At 40.0% G+C, this 21,022-nt stretch overlaps 1 protein-coding gene across 12 annotated transcripts in view; it reads left to right on the forward strand.

Moving 5' to 3' along the window:
• The window catches only part of SAMD12 (sterile alpha motif domain containing 12), a 503,727-nt gene that overhangs the window by 222,916 nt on the left and 259,789 nt on the right, over positions 1–21,022 (forward strand). For 11 of the 12 annotated variants that reach the window (XR_013528142.1, XR_008477084.2, XR_008477086.2 and 8 more), the window contains one exon: positions 7,589–7,729. Coding sequence is in view for 8 of the 12 variants with exons in the window: in XM_078353270.1 (XP_078209396.1) it covers positions 7,589–7,729 (141 nt within the window). In the remaining 4 variants the exon portion in view is untranslated. Of the gene's footprint in view, positions 1–7,588; positions 7,730–11,428; positions 11,518–21,022 lie in introns of those variants that run through there. The other variant, XM_035276471.3, reaches the window with a different exon arrangement.

Below are 21,022 nucleotides of genomic sequence, written 5' to 3' on the forward strand. Positions count from 1 at the left end.
CATTTATTTGGGGGACTGTCCAGTGATAATCTATTTCTGGCAGAAAAAAGGCCTTGTAATTCATTCTGGGAAAAAGTGGCACACCCCTCCCCCCCAAACACTTGCAGTGGCACTGAGATTTCCCAATAGGATAGGGTCTGTGGCCACTCTTGGCTTACCTCCAGCTTGCTCTGTCATTTCCAGTCATGCCTTATGACATGCAATCATTTATCTTGAAAAGTTGTGCCAGGCTGCCTGTTACAATTCTCTGAGCAGAAGATGAAGGGCACCTGGAATAGAGACCAGAGAGCAGGCTGGGCTTGAAATCCAGAGACATGGTCTAAACCTAAGTCTCTATGTCATCTCCTGTGCTGTTTTAGGCAGGACAGTTTCTCTGTGCCTCACTTCGCCGTGTGGAGCACAATGAATCCTTTGCCATAGTCAGAAGCTCAAATGTTCCTTTCAGCTGTGATAGACTGAATGCTATCCACCCAACAGCATCAGATCCTAATCCCTGGAACCTGAAAATGTTACCTTCTAAGGACAAAGGGTCTTTGCAGAGGTACTAAGTTAAGGATCTTCATTCACATGGGGAGATTTTCTCAGGTTATTCAGATGGACCCCAAATCCAACCCCAAGTGCCCTTGTAAGAGAAAGGTGGAGTGAGATTATACACACCCAAGAGGAGAAGGTGATCTGAGAATGGAGGCAGAGATTTGTGGCCACATGCAAGACAGTGCTGGCAGCTGGCAGGAACAGGCATATCAGAGAACAGATTGTGCCCTACAGCTTCCAGAGAGAGTGGAGTGTGGCCCTTCCAACATGTTGATGCTAGCCCAATGGAGCAGATGTTGAACTTCTGACTTCCAGAACTATAAGAAGTAAATTTCTATTTTTTGAAACCCCTCTGTTTGTGATAGTTTGTTATGGCAACCATAGGAAATGAATGAACTACTCTGCGATTCTTATCCCTAACCTTTTCTTGCTACTCATCTGCTCAGCAAGGTTTGTAGTCTCACTTGGTGTGTGTTTAAAAATAGAAAAAGGCACTCTTGTTTCTTTAAGCCTCATTTAGTCTCCTGTTCTCTATTCCTTTCGATTGGCGTGTGTTTCTGCGGTCACCACAACAAAATGGAGCCTCCTCCCCCTGTATGTCCAGTTTCTTGCTGTTGTTGTTGTTTTGCCCAACAGCTTCCAATCAAGTCTCTTACATCTTTTCTGATGTGAGTAATTTAATCATCTTGAGAGCATCAATTTGTGATAAAGATGATAAACTTTACATTAATTTAGTAGCACTAAGGATATGTGTTCAATAAATACTTATGAGCACTACTGTGTGCCAGCACAGAGGCAGCACCAGGTAATCTTGGGGGTAATAAGTCACCTGAGAGGTAAGATACCCCCAGCATGTTAGGGTCCTCCAGAGAAGCAAAACCAGTTTGTTTTTTGGGTATTTGCACAGTATGAGCATATCTGTACACACATATATGTATATATATACATACAGAGAGAGATTTATTATAAGAAATTGGCCCATGTAATGATGGAAGCTGACAAATCCAGGATCTGCAGAGCTAGTGTCCCAGGTAGAGTTAACAGACCAGAAGCTGCTGTTGAACCAGGAAGAGCTAATGTACTAGTTTGAGTCCAGAGGATGGCAGGCTGCTATAAAATTAAGAACCAATGTCCCAGCGCAAAGGCCATCAGGCAGAAGAGTCCTCTCTTAGTCCAGGGAGGGTCAGCATTTTGTTTTATTCAGGCCTTCAACTGCTTAGATGAGGCCCACCCAATTATGGAAGGCAGTCTGTATTATCCACTTTACCAATTTAAATGTTAATCCCATCCCAGAATTGGTGAGGACTTATTTGACTAAGTACCTGGGCACCTCATAACCATGTCAAGCTGGCGTATAAAAGTAACCATCATACTTGCTCTTGTGCTGCTGGGATTCTAGTAGAGCACATGCAGTCATGCTTTTTCTGTGTACGCTCAAGCTTCAGATTGCAGCCAAACTCTAACTTTCCAACATTGCTAGCAGAGCACCATGCTCCTACTGTGGGAATATCCTCACCGAATATTCCCTGGCCTCTACAAGGAGTTCTGGAGAATATCTTTAGCTCTGAAGACACCTAATAGGGCTAATCAGTACAGAGCTGAGTTGTAAAGGGTCCTTCTGATTTCTCTAAGTTCCACCAGGATATGCCTATGCTTACCTTACCACCAGTCAACTCAGAGCTTTGGGGTTCCAGGAGAGTCCTGAAAGAATAAGAGCATTCAAGAAAAGAAGAATGTTTTAATTGTTTTCTTTGTTTAATTCTATCAGGTTTATTCTTCTCCATATCCCAAGTGCTCTCAAAAGAAAAAATAGCACTAATACTACCAGGATTTCCTTCTTCCAACACATCCTCTCTTGAGCAGTGACTCAGTGTCTTGCTCGGAAATGGGGCCCCCAGCCATTGGTGTCTCAGATTGAAAATATGAGTCATCTCTGATGTCTGCTTTTCCCTCAGACCCCAGTTCTGGGCATTGTAATGTTATTAAAAATATATCCAGGATTTTCCTGTTTCTCATTCCTCCACTCCAGTACAGAAACACCGCTACCTCCTGTTTAGATGACTGTGGTAGTCCATGGACTCTTCTTTCCTCCCATACGTACCTCTGCCCCGAATCCATTTTCTACATAGTGACCAGGGGGATTCTTTCAATCTGATACCATGCCCAAATTATCCTTGCTCAAAGCTTTCCACATCCAGAGGAATAGAATCCACAGTCCTCTTCAGGGCTTCTGAGGCCCTGTGTGATCTGACCCTGTCTTCTGAGACCTCTTGTCTCACCTACTCTGTCCTAGTGACACCAGTCTCCCTGTTATTTTTCTATTTGCATTGACACTGCTATTCCCTCATTCTAACTTTCTGGTTCCAACATCACCCCTTCAAAGAGGGCTTCCTATTCTAACCACCCCAACTACAATAGACCCCATCTTTTTATAGGGGTCCCTGTCTGCCCCTTCATTCTGCTTTTTCTTCAGAACATTTATGACTGTCTGAGATCATATATCTGTCTCTAAATCTAAATCTAGTTGTTGGTTTATTTGTATGTCACCTTCCTCCCACACTAAATGGTGAGCTCCAGGCAGGCAGAAGACACCACTCATCTCCATATCCACAGCACCCCAAATAGTGGCAGGCACATAATGGTGCTCAATAAATACTTGGGAAAGAGTAAAAGGCAGGGAGTGAGTAAGATTGATGTGAAAAAATTTAGCTTCTTCTAACTCCTAGAAGAACTGACTAGGGCCCAGCAGCCCAGGTCACCTAATAACTGTTATAACCAGTTCGATGGTATCAGGCAATTCAGTTGGTGCTTCTTGTTTGAGATTGGGTTGATTTTTCACTCCTTCATCCTCCTTTATATTGACAGAGGACTGCAGATCAAGGTGGCCAAGAGACTCCTGTGAGCAGAGGCAGGGAATGTTCAAGCTGGGATGGTGCTCCTGTGTTGTCTGTCTATAATAGCAGCCCCCCTCTTTATTCATTCATGTGGCAACTTTTAAAAAATCTTTCCTCTATCAGTAGGTTTTGTCTAATTCTTGCTTCTTCCTAAGTCCTAGGTTACATGTCCATTACTCATTAACAGCTTCCTGATGCCCAGACTAGGTTAGGTTACCCCGTTCCGAGCTCCTATATTTGCCTCTCTTAGCATTCATCACATATCTGTAGACATTTGCCATGAGCTACCTTCCTTGTCAGCCTGAAGGCTTCAAAAGTTCCCCTGTCTGCTGTGTTCATCATTGTACCCAGGGGGAGTGACAAAGTAACAGGGGCATAGTGAGTGTTCAATAAGTGTTTGTTGAACTAACAACTGAATTTTATGAGAAGCAACAAAAATTAACATAAATTATAAAATAATTTGATTGATTGCTTACTTATCACTTCCCTGATACCTCATCCAAATAGTGCCATGCTTATTTGGACATTTATTTATTTTGTATTCAGCAGGAGGTGGTAGAATAGGAGATTGATGGGACATTTGCTCCTAGAAATGATTTAATTATTACAAAAATTTTCCAGAACCACCAATCTATAGAAAACACCCAAGGAAGACCATGAATCAGATTTTGTTAAGGTTTTTGGTGTACAGATCATGATCTTTCCTGGAAGCGATTTTATCAGGAAATTTTGAAATAAATGTTATCCTTAATCTTTCTTGAATAGTAACCTTTCTATTTTCCTATCAAGGAAGATAAAGCACAACCAAATGTATAGTGGGAAAAATTAGGACAAGCTTTCATGTTTTAAATATTCTTGAACTTCTCAATTTCTCTTCTGACAGAGTAGAAATAATTATGTTCTCAGGATTGGGATTAAATAATTTGAACAATTGGGCATTTAATATGTGAAGTTCATAAGCATGAGTGTATCACAAAGAAAATGAACAGACTTGTATAACTTTTTTATAACTGACAGAATTTTCTGACTCGTATCTTTAAACCCAACGCTATTAACCCGCCAAAGTAGAAATAACATTCTGGTAGGGCTACATATCTATACCTTGACCAATCAGATGCATTTATGGAAAGACTGGGGCTACAGGTTTATGGGAAGGCATCAAACAAAGAAAAGTTGAGCTGTGTGCCCTGGAATAAAACCTTCCCTCTGATGCCTTAACACTGTATTCTAATGATGGCCCAGCCAGCTTAAGACAGAAGCACCTGTGTGTCTTACCAGTGCCTCGGCAGTCTTGCTAGGAATGCCACAGCTTGTGAAACCACAGCCCAGATAATTGGGAACAGAAAGGAGGGAGGGTGATCTACATTTTTATGTTGGGAGGGATTAAGATCATCGGAGCTTCAGGGGGTGTTTTATGCAGTGTTTGTAAGTTTATGACATGTACGAAGAGGTAGATGTCTGTCATTTGGAAGACAGTTATCTATATAAATGATATTTAAGCCCCATTCTTTGTTTTCAGAGTGAAACTTCTGGACCAAGATCAGACAGTGAGCAGAGCACTGGACTGCGGACTGTCCTGGAAGTCTGGCACTCGGGCTCACCATTCCTTAGCACTCCTCTACTTTTTTACCTTTGTGTATGCCAGCAGCCAGAAATGGGGAAAGGGAAGGAAATCTAAAACCATCTGTTTGACTTCAAAAACATGTAAATTCAAGTCACAAGACCAACTGCTGCTATAACAGATTATCACAAACCTAAATAACACAAATTTATTGTCTTACACTTATGGGGATCAGAACTCCAAAAATGGGTTTCATAGGGCTAAATTCAGCATGTTGGTGCAGCTGCTTTCTAGAAGGTGTGGGAGATAATTCATCTCCTTGCCTTTTGCAGCTTTTAGAGGCTGTCTGAATTCCTTGGCTCGTGGCCACTTCACTCTGACCTCTGCTTCCATTGTCACATCTCTGGCTCTCCCATCTCCCTCTTTCACTCCTAAGGACCCTTGTGATTAGATTGGACTCACCTGGATAATGAAGGCTACTCTCCCATCTCAACGTCCTTCTTACCTTCATCACATTTGCAAGTCCCTTTTGTCATGTAAGATAAAAAATTAACAGGTTCCAGAGATGAGAACATGGACATCTTTAGGGGCTCATTAGTCCGCCAACCAGAGAAGGCAATGGGAATTACCTGAGTCTGATTTTGTCCTTTCCTTTCTTTTTGTTCTCATGACTACCACAGTCTGCCTGGTGTTGCCAAGCCTGAGCTCTAGTTATTTAGGATTCCCCTTACAAATGCAGGTTCCGCTGAAGCTTCAGACCTCCACCCCCAACCACCGCAAACATGCACACATCCAAAACCTCACTTCCTCTCCAGGCATTGGCCCAGGACCACATCTATATTATTACGATTCTCACCATTGCTGCTTATTAAATATCTCACTTCTGGGCACATGTTGGAAGTACAATTGGTGGCTCTTTTGTGGGTGGAAATGTTCATGCAATTAGTTCTCGTCAGTGATTTATAAATGACTGAGCATTGATGGCATGAAGATCTTCTTGGACCTTCTCTTCTCCCTCTGTTACATTGATCAGCAGCATTCAAGATGGGTAGACTTGCAGTTGACATGCAGAATATACTGGAAGTGAAGTTTGTTGTAGTCACTGATATATGGGGGTTGTTTTTTACAACAGCATTTAAACTAACTTATTCTGATTAATGCCCTTAGGAAAGGTTAAAAGGCAGGAAACTAGAAGCATAAACAACACAAACTTCTGCTAATTGGTCTTCTCGGTTCTCCTGTCTCCTTGTGAAGTGTGTATGATAATACACCTAAATACATCATTCATCACATGTAGTTGACTCTGTCTCTTCTTCATCTGTGGAAATGAGAAAAGATATGCAGATGCAATGAGTAGGAATGTCGGAGAAGAGTAGAGGGTCGTGCTATGCGCATTTAGCAGTCATCACTCTCTTTATTTCTTGTAAACTCTCAAACTAGAAATAAGCTTATTTTAGGGCAAACACAGAGTAGAAGAGAATTTCATAGAAATCACACTAGGAAGAGAAGTTTGTAGAGAAATAAACTTTGAAGGGAGGCCATGCCAGCTGACCACAGCCCAGGCTGTCTACATATTGCAGGCACTTATACCTCGAGGTGCCTTGTTTTTGCCCTCCTTGGATGCCCTTATTTATTTATTTATTTATTTTTTAGATGGAGTTTCATTCTTGTTGCCCACGCTGGAGTGCAATGGCACCATCTTGGCTCACTGCAACCTCCACCCCCTGGGTTCAAGTGATACTCCTGCCTCAGCCTCCCAAGTAGCTGGAATTACAGGCATGCGCCACCACACCCGGCTAAATTTTTGTGTTTTTAGAAGAGACGGGGTTTCTCCATTTTGGTCAGGCTGGTCTCAAACTCCCAACCTCAGGCGATCCACCCGCCTCAGCCTCCCAAATTGCTGTGATTGCAGGCGTGAGCCACTGTGCCCAACTGAATGCCCTTTTTACCCTGCTTTTCTCCCTCTCAACCCTGCTAGGCCCCTTGAGTTAGGCCAATAATTGGGATTAAGGTATAGCTCCCACCAGCTAGAGATGGAACCTCCAGCCCAAGCCAGGGGCACAGCAGGAGTGTCAATTACCTGCAGATTAAAACTGGACTTTAAATGCATGTTTCACAGAAATGTTATTGTATCCTGTGCTACACATTACTAGAGTTTCTGTATATACCACCCTAACAGAGCATCTAGTTCTTCAGCTGGGTTGTCAGTGACTTGGCCTCCTGTGGGCCAGCCTAAGAATCCAGCCCCCAATGAAGAGCATTGTTTCTATGGAAACCTTCAATTTGTGACCCAAATATCCAGGTTAAGGTTTTCCTATTTTATCTGACTGAATGTGTGAGTCACACAATCTAACTGGATGTGTGAGTCAGTGGGGTTTCCCAATGTTGAATTAAAAGTTAGGGTTCTCTTTTAAATATGTGTATTTTTTCATTCAGATAACCCATTTATGTCACCAGTAATAATGGAGGACCTTTATTCCAAAATGCCTGTGTTTAGGTAGAAACTTCTATGATGGCAGGGTTAGCTAAGACCAAAATGTACATCTTTCTTCAGCAAGTAGTTCATTTTCTTTTTCTTTTATTTCTTAAAACTCTGCAGGGCGAGCCCTGCTGAGACTTACTGACAAAAAGCTCGAGCGAATGGGGATTTCCCAGGAGAACCTCCGGCAGCACATCTTACAACAGGTGCTCCAGCTGAAGGTGCGAGAAGAAGTCAGAAATCTACAGTTACTCACACAAGGTACCCTGTTGCTTCCTGATGGGTGGATGGAAGGGGAGATGGGAAGAATACCTTACTAATATGACAGACAGAAGCCAGGGAGAATTTGTCATTGTTTCTTCACAGAATTTTCTTCATAGAGAAAAGTATACAGATTTAAAAGTTATTTCCCTCCAAAAACTTTTTCATAGCTCACTAGAGAGAAGGATTTACAAATAAGTAATGGATGAGCAAACAGAATTATCTGAGCTAACTTCGAGGCCATCACATACAGCTGTATGGATTGTATACTGCACAACCCCAAAGACTACCAGTTACATAGATCAGGGTACAACTGCACTCACTAGGGTTGTATAGTGTACAGCCTGCATGACTGTACAGTCCGGCTCTTGCTATCTTTACCTGACTTTGAAATGTGAGGGGGCTTTAGAGTTTAAGTGATTCTGTAGTTACTATGACCAGTGATGTAAGTACAATTTTTGTTGTACTTTTATTTTGCTTTTCACTGGTTAGTGGGAGCAAAACATTTTAGATATGTATAAATATACATGAATTTATTATACACATACACTTTAGAGACTGTGAGAACCTCATTTAACTTCTTGAAAGTAGAATAATTTTTAAAATAAGACCATAGTGAATCTTAGACTGGACTGTTAAGAGTATGTAATTCTTAACAGGAATTATAAATAACTTCAATATTAAGAGAGCACTTAAGATCCCGATAACTGTGGAAGTGACGAAATAAAGCCAGATTTTGAAGAAAGCTCTAAGTTACTCTATATGTAACTTCAGTGTCTACATAAGATTTGGTTGCTATCAACCTTCATTGGCTATAACCTTTATTTGTTTTATTTTAGTGTCCATTGTACATTATTTTAAAAGAAAGGATGATAAAATACATATTTTTGAGAGCCTTGAGTATTTGTCATTCTGCAGGATATTGTAATTATGTGCATACTGGTACTGGAGAAATCTGGGTCAGCCAAGTTTCATGTTATTGCATTTAGATTAACCTAATAATAGCCCATTGCCTAGAGGAAATAAAGTGTTCTCTGAAAGATGACTATTTTAGAAGGATAAATATAGACCTCAAGTGATATTAAAATAGTATTGTTTATTTTATATGCATTATTTGCATTTTGTCCCCAGAGACTTCCAATGGTGAATTTATAGGTACTGGTATACTGAATGATTTAAATTTGAATGTGAAATACTGACATACTTTTTAAGTTTCTTTTAAGAAGTAGATAGAAATATGAAAATTATGATAAGAAAGTCTATCACAGTGCTGTTTGGAAAACAGAAAATTTAGACACAAATTAGAGGTCCAGCAATATGAAAAGAATCAAGTAATTCTGCTTAAATAAAGCAGTTATTAAAATTACATCTTCAAAGAATATCAGTACTTAAGAAGTCATACAAGGTGGGGGAAACGCCATGTGTAAAATTGTGTGTATAATATAAGCCGAATTTTGTAAAAACCATATATTCTTATATGTACAAAGAAAAGGACTGCAAGTGAATATGCCAACCATTTTAATAGTTCTCTCTGAATTGTGGGATAAGTGGGTGATTTTAATTCTTATTTTTTCTATATTTCCCAAATCTTCTGCAAATTCATATTATAATTATAATCAGAAAATACAAGTATGCATATTTTTTAAGCTTCAACCACAAGCATAGTTCCTCCCAGGTTCTGTTTAGTGTCTGTGGTTTTCACAGCTCATTTTTTCCCTCTAGTGACAATCTGTAGGATGAGACTTAAACTCACGTGTGATGCATTGTGTATGCCTTTGACTCTTCCTCTACTAGTGTCAGCCTGCGATGTGTTTGCTTTGGAGAATCATTTCTACAGCTCTCGTTGCCCTAGATGCATAATAGATAAGATTTTTCCTAAGATAGTACTTAGGTCTATTAAGCTAAATATACATTTGTGTTCTGGGAAGATAATGCTCAGTTCAGCCTTTTCAATTCAGTTATCGTCACTTTCTTTAGCTATGAAAAGCTGTACATTTTTCATTCTTTCATTCAGTTCCCTTTGGAAGGCAGCATTGTTCTCTAGCTCTTGAATATTTTGTCTGTGCTGATATTACGCTTTTTATGGCTTGTTTTTCACATATTTTGTTTTCAGTTTTGGTTTTGGTTTATTCGAGACGAGGTCTCACTCTCTTGCCCAGGCTGGAGTACAGTGGCGCAATCTTGGCTCACTGCAATCTCCGCCTCCCAAGTTCAAGTGATTCTCATGCCTCAGCCTCCCAGGTAGCTGGGATTACAAGCGTGCGCCACCACGACCAGCTAATTTTTTGTATTTTTAGTAGAGATGAGGTTTTGCCATGTTGGCCGAGTTTGTCTGAAACTCCAGGACTGAAGTGATCTGCATACTTCAGCCTCGCAAACTGCTGGGATTACAGGAATGAACCAGTTCTTCACATGTTAATGCTCAGACCATGTCACACATCCTCCAGAAAATCCATAACCTTATTACAGTAATAGTTTCTTTAAAAAAAAAAAAAGGAAAGAAAATTGATAAGTTGTTTTTATGTTTTATGACTGATAATAGACGTTTTAAAGACCGGTTCGATTTAAAATATTTTGGGTCTAGTTTTGCTATAATAAAAATATTAGAATTTAATTCCACTCAAGTGAGCTGATTAATGTTATATATATATATATATATAATATAATATAATATAATATAATATAATATAATATAATATAATATAATATATATAATATAATATAGAAATTCACCATAGGGGTAATAGATGATTCAAGAATGAATGTTTGATTCTTCATCTCTGTAAATATTATTTATCAGAAACAATATGCTGAATAAATACAAAGATTTTGGAATGTTTTTGGAAATCCCTGGACTTTTAATCACAGTTCTAATCCATACTGATGGAATATCCTTCCATGGTTCACGTGGAGCTGTCACTCTGGTATAATGCATTTAATTTTTTGTTGTTGATGATCATCTAACATGTTCAATCTGCAGTAAAAAAATACCATAACCTAGGTAGCTTACACACCATCAAAAATTTCTCTTTCACAATTCAGGAGGCTGAGAAGTCCAAGACCAGGGCACCAGCATATTCAGTGTCTGATGAGGGCCCACTTCCTCTCAAATGGCCTTCTAATCATTGTAATGTCACCTCACAGAAGTGGGGCGGGATTTCTGTGGGGCCACTTTTACAAGAGCACCAATCCCATACATGAGGGCTGAACCCTCATGACCTGATCACCACCCAAGGGCCCCACCTCCCAATACCATCACCTTGGGGGTTAGGATTTCAATACATAAATTTTGAGGGGACATAACATTTAGACCATTGTATTGATATCTAACAAATATTTACTAACCAACACATTTTAAAAAGAGTTATCACTTTCAAAGTAGTCCATTTTTGAGGAAAATGGAATTTGTTTTTAAAATGATTGCATTTCTTTGAAGTTTTCTTCTTGCCTTTGGATGCAATTTCAAAATATAGGTTCTTAGAATCAACTTAACTGTCCATCTTTAGGGGAACAGCAAATTAAATTATGGTACATCCGGGCACTGGTGTACTCTCAGCTGTGAAAAAAGTGAGGTGCAGAACAATGTATGCTATATTTGAACATAGCATAGTATACTATATTTGAACAATGCGTATAGTATGCTACATTTGCCAAAGAGGGGGAAATAAAAATGTATATCCATATGTGCTTTGTTTTAAGGAAATGCTGAATGATGTACAAGAAGCTAATACAAGCTGCACCTGTGGGAGAGGGAAGATGGTGGATGGAGAGAGGGTGTGTGCCTTTTATGTCACTTTGTTTTATGAAATGTATGGGTACATTAACTATTTAGAGAAATAAAATTTTTAAAAGAAACAAGGAGAAAGGGTGAATTTTGGCATCAGGCAGGCCCAAATTTTAAATCCTGTACCTAACATATTTTGCTGTGCTCACCAACTAGGGATGCTGTAAGAATTAAAAGAGCTAAGATATGTAAATCACTAGGTATAGTATAATAGTAAATACAGAATATTGTTGGCTATCAGTAATAGAAGCCACACAATTAAATCAACCTCATACATTTATAATAATCCTGATTTTTATAACATCTTTATTGAGATGTAATTCACATAACATACAACTTACCACTTAAAGCATAAAATTCAGTGGTGTTTAAGAGTGTAAAGAGAGTGCAATCATCACAAATAATCAATTTTAAAACATTTTCATTAACCCAAGAAGAAACTCTGTAATCTTTAACAGTCATTCCCCGTTTCTTCCCAACACTGACAGCACCAGCTCCTGGAATCCGGACTGCTTAACAACAGGGATATGTTCTGAGAAGTACATTGTTCCTGATTCCATCATTATGTGAACATGATAGACTATGTTTAGACAAACCGAAACGGTATAGCCTACTACACACCTAGGCTAATTGGTATAGCCTGTTGCTCTTAGGCTACCACAGGTTACTGTACTGAATACTGTAGGCAGTTGTAACACAACAGATCTGTGTATCTAGACATATCTAAACATAGAAAAGGTACAATAAAACTTGAATATAATAATCTTAAAGGACTACCATTGTATATGTGGTTTGTCATTGACTGAAACATGTGGTGTGTGACTATAATCTACTCTCTATTCATCTGCCTATTTGGGGCATTTTCTATAAATTGAATCATATAATATGTGTCTTCTGTGATTGGCTAATTTCATTAGGATAATAATTTTTTTCTTGTTATTACATGTTTTTTTTTTTAATTTTTTATTGCATTTTAGGTTTTGGGGTACATGAGCAGAACATGCAAGACAGTTGCGTAGGTACACACAGGGCAGTGTGTTTTGCTTCCTTTCTCCCCTTCACCCAGATTTCGCATTTCTCCCCAGGCTATCCCACCCCACCTCCCCTCCCACTGGCCCTCCCCTTTTCCCCCCAATAGACCCCAGTGTTTAGTACTCCCCTCCCTGTGTCCATGTGTTCTCATTCTTCATCACCCGCCTATGAGTGAAAATATGCGGTGTTTCATTTTCTGTTCTTGTGTCAGTTTGCTGAGGATGATGTTCTCCAGATTCATCCATGTCCCCACAAACGACACAAACTCATCATTTCTGATTGCTGCATAATATTCCATGGCGTATATGTGCCACATTTTTCCAATCCAGTCTATTATCAATGGGCATTTGGGTTGATTCCAGGTCTTTGCTATTGTAAACAGTGCTGCAATGAACATTCGTGTACATGTGTCCTTATAGTAGAATGATTTATAGTCCTTTGGATGTATACCCAGTAATGGGATTGCTGGGTCAAATGGAATTTCTGTTTCTAAGGCCTTGAGGAATCGCCACACTGTCTTCCACTATGGTTGAACTAATTTACACTCCCACCAACAGTGTAAAAGTGTTCCTTTTTCTCCACGTCCTCTCCAGCATCTGTTGTCTCCAGATTTTTTAATGATCACCATTCTAACTGGCGTGAGATGGTATCTCAATGTGGTTTTGATTTGCATCTCTCTGATGACCAGTGACGATGAGCATTTTTTCATATGACTGTTGGCCTCATATATGTCTTCTTTCTTAAAGTGTCTGTTCATATCCTTTGCCCACGTTTGAATGTGCTTGTTTGTTTTTTTCCTGTAAATCTGTTTGAGTTCTTTGTAAATTCTGGATATCAGCCCTTTGTCAGATGGGTAAACTGCAAAAATTTTTTCCCATTCTGTTGGTTGCTGATTCACTCTAGTGACTGTTTCTTTTGCCCTGCAGAAGCTGTGGAGTTTCATTAGGTCCCATTTGTCTATTTTGGCTTTTGTTGCCAATGCTTTTGGTGTTTTGTTCATGAAGTCCTTGCCTACTCCTATGTCCTGGATAGTTTTGCCTAGATTTCCTTCTAGGGTTTTTATCGTGCCAGGTCATATGTTTAAGTCTTTAATCCATCTGGAGTTAATTTTAGTGTAAGGTGTCAGGAAGGGGTCCAGTTTCTGCTTTCTGCACATGGCTAGCCAGTTTTCCCAACACAATTTGTTAAACAGGGAATCCTTTCCCCATTGCTTGTTTTTTTCAGGTTTATCAAAGATTGTATAGTTGTAGATATGTTGTGTTGCCTCCACTGCCTCGGTTTTGTTCCATTGGTCTATATCTCTGTTTTGGTACCAGTACCATGCTGTTTTGATTACTGTAGCCTTGTAGTATAGTTTGACATCCGGTAGTGTGATGCCCCCTGCTGTGTTCTTTTTGCTTAGAATTGACTTGGCTATGCGGGCTCTCTTTTGGTTCCATATGAAGTTCATGGTGGTTTTTTCCAGTTCTGTGAAGAAAGTCAATGGTAGCTTGATGGGGATAGCATTGATTCTGTAAATTACTTTGGGCAGTATAGCCATTTTCACGATATTAATTCTTCCTAACCATGAACATGGAACGTTTCTCCATCTGTTTGTGTCCTCTCTGATTTCGTTGAGCAGTGGTTTGTAGTTCTCCTTGAAGAGGTCCCTTACGTTCCTTGTGAGTTGTATTCCAAGGTATTTTATTCTTTCTGTAGCAATTGTGAATGGCAGTTCCTTCTTGATTTGGCTTTCTTTAAGTCTGTTATTGGTGTAGATGAATGCTTTTGATTTTTGCACATTGATTTTATATCCTGAGACTTTGCTGAAGTTGCTTATCAGTTTCAGGAGTTTTTGGGCTGAGGCGATGGGGTCTTCTAGGTATACTATCATGTCGTCTGCAAATAGAGACAATTTGGCTTCCACCTTTCCTATTTGAATACCCTTTATTTCTTTTTCTTGCCTGATTGCTCTGGCTAGAACTTCCAGTACTATATTGAATAGGAGTGGTGAAAGAGGGCATCCTTGTCTAGTGCCAGATTTCAAAGGGAATGCTTCCAGTTTTTGCCCATTCAGTATGATATTGGCTGTTGGTTTGTCATAAATAGCTTTTATTACTTTGAGATACGTTCCATCGATACCGAATTTATTGAGGGTTTTTAGCATAAAGGGCTGTTGAATTTTGTCAAATGCCTTCTCTGCATCAATTGAGATAATCATGTGGTTTTTGTTTTTGGTTCTGTTTATGTGGTGAATTACATTTATAGACTTGCGTATGTTGAACCAGCCTTGCATCCCCGGGATGAATCCTACTTGATCATGGTGGGTAAGTTTTTTGATGTGCTGTTCCAGTTGGCTTGCCAGTATTTTATTGAAGAATTTTGCATCTATGTTCATCATGGATATTGGCCTGAAGTTTTCTTTTCTTGTTGGGTCTCTGCCGGGTTTTGGTATCAGGATGATGTTGGTCTCATAAAATGATTTGGGAAGGATTCCCTCTTTTTGGATTATTTGGAATAGTTTTAGAAGGAATGGTACCACCTCCTCTTTGTGTGTCTGGTAGAATTCGGATGTGAACCTGTCTGGACCTGGGCTTTTTTTGTGTGGTAGGCTCTTAATTGCTGCCTCGACTTCTGACCTTGTTATTGGTCTATTCATAGTTTCAGCTTCCTCCTGGTTTAGGCTTGGGAGGACACAGGAGTCCAGGAATTTATCCATTTCTTCCAGGTTTACTAGTTTATGTGCATAGAGTTGTTTGTAATATTCTCTGATGATGGTTTGAATTTCTGTGGAATCTGTGGTGATTTCCCCTTTATCATTTTTTATTGCATCTATTTGGTTGTTCTCTCTTTTATTTTTAATCAATCTGGCTAGTGGTCTGTCTATTTTGTTGATCTTTTCAAAAAACCAGCTCTTGGATTTATTGATGTTTTGAAGGGTTTTTCGTGTCTCAATCTCCTTCAGTTCAGCTCTGATCTTAGTTATTTCTTGTCTTCTGCTGGGTTTTGAGCTTTTTGATCTTGCTCCTCTAGCTCTTTCAATTTTGACGATAGGGTGTCAATTTTGGATCTCTCCATTGTCCTTATATGGGCACTTAATGCTATATACTTTCCTCTAGAGACTGCTTTAAATGTGTCCCAGAGATTGTGGCATGTTGTGTCTTCGTTCTCATTCGTTTCGAAGAACTTCTTTATTTCTGCCTTCATTTCATTGTTTACCCAGTCAGCGTTCAAGAGCCAGTTGTTCAGTTTCCATGAAGCTGTGCGGTTCTGGGTTGGTTTCTGAATTCTGAGTTCTAACTTGATTGCACTGTGGTCTGAAGGGCTGTTTGTTATGATTTCAGTTGTTTTGCATTTGCTGAGCAGTGCTTTACTTCCAATTATGTGGTCAATTTTAGAATAGGTGTGATGTGGTGCTGAGAAGAATGTATATTCTGTGGATTTGGGGTGGAGAGTTCTGTAAATGTCTATCAGGTTTGCTTGCTCCAGGTCTGAGTTCAAGCCCTGGATATCCTTGTTGATTTTCTTTCTGGTTGATCTGTCTAATATTGACAGTGGAGTGTTAAAGTCTCCCACTATCATTGTGTGGGAGTCTAAGTCCCATTGTAAGTCATTAAGAACTTGCCTTATGTATCTGGGTGCTCCTGCGTTGGGTCCATATGTTTAGGATCGTTAGCTCTTCTTGTTGTATCGATCCTTTTAGCATTATGTAATGGCCTTCTTTGTCTCTTTTGATCTTTGTTGCTTTAAGGTCTATTTTATCAGAGACGAGAATTGCAACTCCTGCTTTTTTTTGCTCTCCATTTCCTTGGTAAATCTTCCTCCATCCCTTTATTTTGAGCCTTTGTGTATCCTTGCATGTGAGATGGGTTTCCTGGATACAGCACACTGATGGGTTTTGGCTTTTTATCCAATTTGCCAGTCTGTTTCTTTTGATTGGTGCATTTAGTCCATTTACATTTAGGGTTAATATTGTTATGTGTGAATTTGATACTGCCATTTTGATGCTAAGTGGCTGTTTTGCCCTTTAGTTGTTGTAGATTCTTCATTATGTTGATGCTCTTTAGCATTTAGTGTGATTTTGGAATGGCTGGTGCTGGTTGTTCCTTTCTATGTGTAGTGCCTCTTTCAGGAGCTCCTGTAAAGCAGGCCTGGTGGTGACAAAATCTCTGAGTACTTGCTTGTTCACAAAGGATTTTATTTTTCCTTCACTTCTGAGGCTCAGTTTGGCTGGATATGAAATTCTGGGTTGAAAGTTCTTTTCTTTAAGAATGTTGAATATTGGCCCCCACTCTCTTCTGGCTTGTAGTGTTTCTGCCGAGAGATCTGCTGTGAGTCTGATGGGCTTCCCTTTGTGGGTGACTCAACCTTTCTCTCTGGCTGCCCTTAGTATTTTCTCCTTCATTTCAACCTTGTTGAATCTGACGATTATGTGCCTTGGGGTTGCTCTTCTTGTGGAATATCTTTGTGGTGTTCTCTGTATTTCCTGCATTTGAGTGTTGGCCTGTCTTGCTAGGTGGGGGAAATTTTCCTGGATGATGTCCTGAAGAGTATTTTCCAGCTTGGATTCATTCTCTTCGTCCCCTTCTGGTACACCTATCAAACGTAGGTTAGGTCTTTTCACATAGTTCCACATTTCTTGGAGACTTTGTTCATTTTGTTTTGTGCTTTTTTCTCTTATCTTGGTTTCTCGTTTTATTTCATTGAGTTGATCTTCGACTTTAGATATTCTTTCTTCTGCTTGGTCAGTTCGGCTATTGAAACTTGTGCATGCTTCGTGAAGTTCTCGTATTGTGTTTTTCAGCTCCTTTAATTCATTCATATTCTTCTCTAAGTTATCCATTCTTGTTATCATTTCCTCAAATCTTTTTTCATATCTTTTATTAAGGTTCTTAGTTTCTTTGCATTGATTTAATACATGTTCTTTTAGCTCACAAAAGTTTCTCATTATCCACCTTCTGAAGTCTAATTCCATCATTTCATCACAGTCATTCTCTGTCCAGCTTTGTTCCCTTGCTGGTGAGGAGTTTTGGTCCTTTCTAGGAGGCAAGGTGTTCTGGTTTCGGGTGTTTTCCTCCTTTTTGCGCTGGTTTCTTCCCATCTTTGTGGATTTATCCACTTGTCGTCTGCGTAGTTGCTGACTTTTCGATTGGGTCTCTGAGTGGACACCCAGACTGTTGGTGATGAAGTATTTCTGTTACTTGGTTTTTCTTCTACCAGTCTAGGCCCTTCGCTGTATGACTGCTGAGGTCCACTCCAGGCCCTGCTTGTCTGGGGTGCACCTCTAGCAGCTGTGGAAAAGCGAGGGATGCTACCAGTTTCTTTTTCTGCTATCTTTGTCCCAGAATGATGCCTGCCAAATGTCAGTCTTTTGGATATAGAGGGGTGAGGGAGCTGCTTGAGGAGACAGTCTGTACTTTGTAGGAGCTCAATTGCTGAGCTGTGAGCTCTGTTGTTCATTCAGGGCTGATAGGCTGAAAAAAACCCTTTTTTTCTCAGATGCTCTGTCTGGGGTGGGGGGTGTTGAGGCTTTCCTTGTGAGTGTCCGCCTCGCTGTCCTGCCCAGATAGGAGGCAGTCAAATCACTATTTGCCTGCCGAGGCTCCGCCCTGCTGGTGTGAGGTTCGCCCTGTTGCTGCAGGTTCTGCCCTTCTGCTGCGGTCTCCGCCCTGTTGCCACGGGCTATGCCCAGTAGTGGAGTCTCTCTGTTGTACCGGGTTGCTTCAGCAATGGCAGGCTACATCAGCAATGGGCGTGTACCTCAGTGGGGGCTGATTGCCTGGGTAATGGCAGACGCCCCTCCCCCGCAGAGCTGCGCTTTAAGAAAACCTCCTCACAGGGAGGGTTTGGAATCTTCGTTTTGTTTATTGCACTGCGCTAGCCCAAACGCTTTGTCCCTGGGATTTCCTGGGCTGGCTCACTGCCCAAGTCCCGTTCAGTCTCAAGTTTAGCCCTCCCAGGTCTCCGTTTGCCGGTTCAACAGGGCACCCGTAACAGTGCGCTTTTGTATGGAGTGCTGTGGAGTGCCTCTGCACTCCGGCACAGGCCGGAGCCATACCGGCTGCCGGCTACTCCAACCGAGACCTCTGCCTGGCGTCCCGTGTCTCTTTTATACCTGGGAATTTCCCCGTTCTGTGGCCAACTACGATCCGTCTGGAAATGCGTCCCCAACTCCCCCTCTCCACGCATCCAGTGAGAGCTTCAATCCTGGGCTGTTCTCACAGCGCCATCTTGAGTCCTCCCCCTAGGATAATAATTTTAAGATTCATCCATATGGTAAGCATGTGTAAATATTTATTTTAATTTTGTTGCTGAATAATATTCCATTGTATGAATATACCACATTTTATCCATCAGTTGATGGATTGTTTCTTGATTTTGGTTATTATTAATATTGGTGCTTTGAACATTTTTGTGCGAGATTTTGCACAAACACATGTTTTCATTTCTCATGGATATATACCTAGGAGTTAAGCTTCTGGGTAATATGGTAACAACTCCATGTATATGAAAGGTGAAGTGACTTCACCATTTTACATTCCCACCAGGATTGTTTGAGAAATCAATTTCACCACATCCTCACCAACACTGGTTATTGCCTGTCTTTTTTATTGTAGCCATTCAAGCATGTGTAAAGTGGAAACTCGTTGTTTTCATTTGCATGTCCCTGATGGCTAATGATATTGCACACCTTTGCATATGCTTACTGATTATTTGTGTATCTGCTTTGGAAAAATATCTACTCCGATTCTTTGCTAATTTTTTAATTGGGGATTTTGTTTCTTCCAAACTTTATTTTTGACCCACAGTGTTTCAGTGCTTGATTATCCACCTTAAATATATGATCTGGAGTTAAATTTTTGGCTACCGCTTTTAAGGAAGAACTACATCCTTGAAGGATGAAGTAATTCCCATACTGAAGACATTCAAAGGAACCAGCCACAAAGTTGGAAATCAGTTCCAAAATGAACAAATGAATGCATGCTAAGATTTTCTCTCAAGGAAACAACACTCTTTGGGATGTAGAAATTAAACATATACATGCAAACACATCAAATTGGTTGCATCAGTTTGTAATCAGACCTTTAAATTATATATAATCATCTGAAAGCTCAATCTGTAGTGTTTATAGAGGCAATAAAATAACAGATAACTAAGCCTACTTTTCTGCCTTTCAATTGCTGTTTTAAAATGTGTCTTAAGCTTTTGATTCTACACTAATTGTTTTTACACAGTTGGCCAGGAGCTCTATGTCAGCAGGCAGAAAGGTCACAAATATATCAGAAGAGCTCTGCCTGGCCACTGTGCATTATTTGAACACAGAAAAGAGGAAATGTTTACCCTGTTTTTTCTTGCTTTCCTCCTTCTGAATGCTGACAAAAGCTGAAAGGCATTTACAAATTTTTGCATGTTGGATGCATAGTTGATATATGAGTATATAGGCACTAGCACTGAATCATGACAAAAATTCCTGAAACATATTATCTAAATCCAGAGCTGTCCTTAAACTGAAATCCTGGCCTCTGATTCCCCTGCTCTGCATCTCAATACCCCCTTACTATCTGATATTTGCAAGTAACGTAATCAATGCTCGGACTTGCTTTCATGTCATCCTTTTGGTGCCTTTAAGGTGGTTCTCTCCTTCATGTAGCCTTTTGGTCTTCTGCGTTGTATCCATGGAGTGGCCAGGATGTCAATCTGGTTGTTGTTGTTGTTGTTGTTGTTGTTGTTGTTGTTGTTTGCTTGCATGTACCTGCTAGAAACTCAGCTATGTTGGAGTACTTCTAGTTGTCTCTTGAGAATCACAATATAGAGCTGAAAACATTATTATGCTCTCCTTCTGTTTGATTCATGAGAGATGGGGGAAAGATGCCTTATATAACATGCAACTGTGGTGCAAATTATTTTGGGATCCTTCAAATTAATCCATAATCAAGGACACAAGGGGCTTTCTTAGCTATCTAATAGTAGACAATATTTCTAGTAGGAAAACCCTTCCAAGAATACTGAATGCTGAATGTTCAGTATGAGCTATGTGATTGTTTCTCATATAGCTAACGAGTGATAAATATTTACTATATACAGAGCATGCACTAATTGTCACACCAGCTTCTGACATTTACCCCACCATGGTCAGCACTGTTTGTTAGCCCCAGTTTACATTTGGGGGTAAATGAGGATGAAGAGATTAAGTGATATACTCAAAGTCAGACAACTAGTAAAAAGCATAACACAAGCCTGTCCAACTCTACAGCAAGCTTTTACTCATTATGATTTACTGCCTTTAGTATGTCAAATGGGCTAATAATTTCCATCTCAAGGTGGTGGTTAAATGAGATTATATGTAGAAACCATATAATAGAGTTTATTGCAAATTCTATGACAGAGGTTGGCAAACCTTTTCTGTAAAGGACCAGTTAGTTAGTATTTTAGTCTTTGCTGGCCATATGATATCTGTTGCAACCACCCCCACTAGGCAAAACCAAACCATCAACAAT

The sequence above is a fragment of the Callithrix jacchus genome, chromosome 16, assembly GCF_049354715.1.
Source record: "Callithrix jacchus isolate 240 chromosome 16, calJac240_pri, whole genome shotgun sequence".
Lineage (NCBI taxonomy): Eukaryota > Metazoa > Chordata > Mammalia > Primates > Cebidae > Callithrix > Callithrix jacchus.